Consider the following 3700-nt stretch of genomic DNA (forward strand, 5'->3'; position numbering starts at 1 on the left):
ACATTTTCTCTATCAAACATAATACTGATGTCACTAACTGGAAACAAAATCTCAGACTGTGGGAGCAGGCCCACTGAGATGTTAATGGTTGATGCTGACACACCTGATAACAGAAAGTAAAGGAGAGGGAATTGAGGGATGAAGGAGTGAGCACATGGAGCAATAAAAAAAAACTTGAGAAGGAAAGGGAAAGCTGAGGTGAGAAACTTGCTTTAGTTGGCAACAAGTGACATATTAAGGTCACTGGTGGTGACAATACTGTGTGAGTAGATCTGCAGAGCCAGCTCAGCAGAAGCATAAATAGGATCTGCTGACAGTGCTGAACATGAGAGGCTGACTCCCTTTGGGTAAGTGTATACATTTGGGTGACAATGACCAACACACAAATACATTTACATTATACAAATTGTTTTGTATTAGTCTGCCATCAACAGACATGAACACAATTTAGGGTAATTTATGAAGCATTGGATGGAGATAAAGTCAACTTCAGAAAAGGCACCAACCAACCAGCTCCTAACTGCCATTTTTCAAACACAGCCTGTGACATGGCAGTTAGGAGCTGATTGGCTGGTACCTTATCTTTGTCGACTTTTTCTCCATCCAAGGCTTAGTAAATAGACCCCTTTGCATCTGCTGTTCAGGTACTATAGATAGAACATAGGAGCAGGCATATGCCTATGCTGAATCAGAGAACAACTGGTGACTAAAGTGGAACCATTATGGGGGAGGTATAAAGAACAGGAAAGTATGGATATCGGGCATGATTCAGAGGTGGACGCTGTTGTGTTTGCTGTTGCGCCTACGATGATATTAAAATGCTACTACTACAGCCTTCTTCTGGTGTAGCCCGTGTCTGAATGTGCAAGGACTGAGATGCCCACTTTCAGTTTCTCTGCACAGTGTACCACCGCTGGGGATTCTTTAGAAGGCAGCATCGGTGTGCCATCGATTGCACCATCAAAATGTTCACCAGCCCTATGGCAGGTGCAGTTTCTTCTTATGACTATGACCTTTGTGGCTTCATCTGTGTGTATTGGAAACAGCCACTTTCACTGACACCCCATCAACTTTCCCATAACATGCCCATGACACTCCCATAACACGCCCATGAGATGGACATTTTTCATGATCACTTCAGGCCACCTCCCAGTCACCACCCAGGGATGCCCTTCAAGTTGCTGCCCCATTTCTGATACCATCTTTCCTGATTGCAACAGCACCTGTCCAATATACATAATGCATGGGCCATAGGCTATGAAGAATTTTTTGCGCAGTTGCAAATAATCGATCAACTATGTGAACTTCGACATTTTATGCACCTTTAAATTAGGTCCATAGTCTTCATAACAAGCAATATATGCATCTGTTATGATGAATAATACAGGAACTTGATTAATTTACTCTAGAATTATTTTCATATTCTTTTTGTATTTAGATCCCTTGTCCACTGCAGTGGTTCATACAAGGTGCACTAGTCATTGGACTGCCAGCTAAAAATCTTTGGCGCATTGGTAGCATGAGTACTAATGTTGCTGGTAGCTCTTACCCAAACCCAACATTCCATCTGACCTATAAACTCAAAATATTCACAAATTTGCCCATGTTATGGACATTTAATTGAAGTATACATTTAATGATGTTTAATGGACACACCATTGCCTTGTTAATACCATATTGAGATATGATACAGTAGATTTTACAATTTAATACAATTTAAGCCATTCCGGTTCCCACCCAAAACCTTTTTCAGAGACCTCTTCACCTCCTTATTTCTCAGTGTATAGATTAGAGGATTTAAAGCTGGGGTGATAACTGTAACCAGTATAGCACTAATTCTGTCTTGTTCTAAGGAGTTTTTTGTGATTGGTCCCAGGTATGTACATAGAGCTGTCCCAATATACAAAAAGACAACAGTGATGTGAGAAGTGCAGGTGGAGAAGGCTTTCCATCTATCATGGGTGGATCGAATGTTCAGGAGATGGGTTCCAATTAACATATAGGACATAATGATAAGTGAAAATGTGCTGACGGCAACCAGCGCAAAAATTGTCGAGACTAGAAGTTCACTTTGGTGGGTGTTTGTGCAGGACAGCTTTATAACAGGCTTAATGTCACAGTAGAAATGAGCCACTTGCTTCATGTTACAATAAGGTAACCTGAAGGTTATAATGGTTTGTGATAATGAATATAAAAATCCAATGAACCAACAGCTGGAAGCCAACTGGATACAAATATGTCTTGCCATTAAGACATGGTACCGCAGAGGATTGCAAATGGCAACATATCTATCATAGGACATGGAGGTTAGAAGTAGGGCCTCCGTGCTCCCCAAGAAGTGAAAGAAGTTGAGTTGGGCTATACACCCAAATATAGATATTCTCTTGTCTCCTAATAGTAAACCAGATAACATCTTCGGGACTGTAGTAGTTGAGTAGAAAATGTCCAAAAATGAAAGATTACCTAAGAAAAAATACATGGGCTTGTACAGAGATTGGTCAATAATAATCAGAGTGACAATGCTGAAATTCCCTAACAAATTGAACACATAGAACATGAGGAATATGAGGAAGAGGAAGATTTGAAGTTCAGGGAGATCAGTGATACCCAGTAGGATGAATCCTTGAATTGTTGTCTCATTTTGCCTTTCCATTTGAGCTATTTATATATGTTTCATTACATATACTGTATGTCATCAATGTGTGCTGATCTCGAACACATGTGTCTGTGTTTGTTCTGCACTCTGGGGCTTCTTCTATAAAGGTAAGATTTATTTTATTGCTATTGTTCCTGAGGAAAGTTAATAAATCTGAAACGTTGGAAGAAACTTGGTGATGACAAGTACCTTTTGTTTGTTTTTACCAGTTTGGTTGAGAAATGCACCAGAGTATCAGTAACAGACTTGTTTGGAAGAGTGCCATACTCCTCTTTATTTTATCATGACATCTCTATGCTGACATTTTCTTATTAAGCCAAAACAAAGACACACAATAACTTGTATATTCCTTATACTAAAGGACAGTTCATCATATCCTGAATTAGAATATAATAAATGCAGTGGTTAATATGAAAAGTTAACTTTTTTCACAGAATCACCTAGCAAACAATCCTTGAAGTAAACACAATTTTAAATGATGGAAACATTTACATTAATTTGTTTAGTGTTAGTAAATGTTTGATGAAGAACATACAGTATGATACAGTATAACATAAGCTAGAAAGAACATAGCACAGAATATTTATAAATCACATTTAATTAGGTTTCACTGAGAAAATGACTTGAGTTTACAACATTATGATGCTGCTCATCAAGTTTGATGTTGATAATGAATAAACAAAAACATTGCAAGTGGTAATATAGTTTTATTTCTAATAATAATAATTTCCATGCAGTCATTGCAGCTGTGAATGAATATTGACTCCTCCAACCTGTAAAAAATATACAATAATTTTTTATTAAATTTGTTTTTTTTACTGCAGGATAAAATGATGAATTGTACTCACTAATATTATTTTTACAAGTGTATATTCCTTTTTAAAATTACAATTTAAATTTAGTTTCCCCATATCTTGCTTCACATAGATATAGTTTATGAAGTAAATTTATAAAATTGTTTGACTAATGTCAAAAGTTGAACCACTAATTAAAACCAATAAAAAATGTAACAATATGGTAATCATGAAATATGATGTGCTACCT

General features: G+C 37.2%; 1 protein-coding gene across 1 annotated transcript; it reads right to left on the reverse strand.

The window, feature by feature from the left end:
• Positions 1-416: 416 nt before the first annotated feature.
• Positions 417-2653, reverse strand: LOC148481256 (olfactory receptor 12D2-like). Its single transcript, XM_088453715.1, has 2 exons — positions 1738-2653; positions 417-487 (listed from the first exon to the last, which is right to left on the reverse strand). Exons 1-2 carry the CDS (start codon positions 2651-2653, stop codon positions 417-419), a joined length of 987 nt encoding a protein of 328 aa, XP_088309841.1.
• Between the last annotated feature and the right edge of the window lie 1047 nt (positions 2654-3700).

Source organism: Taudactylus pleione, unplaced genomic scaffold (assembly GCF_031769625.1).
Source record: "Taudactylus pleione unplaced genomic scaffold, aTauple2 ptg000587l, whole genome shotgun sequence".
Taxonomy (NCBI): Eukaryota; Metazoa; Chordata; class Amphibia; order Anura; family Myobatrachidae; genus Taudactylus; species Taudactylus pleione.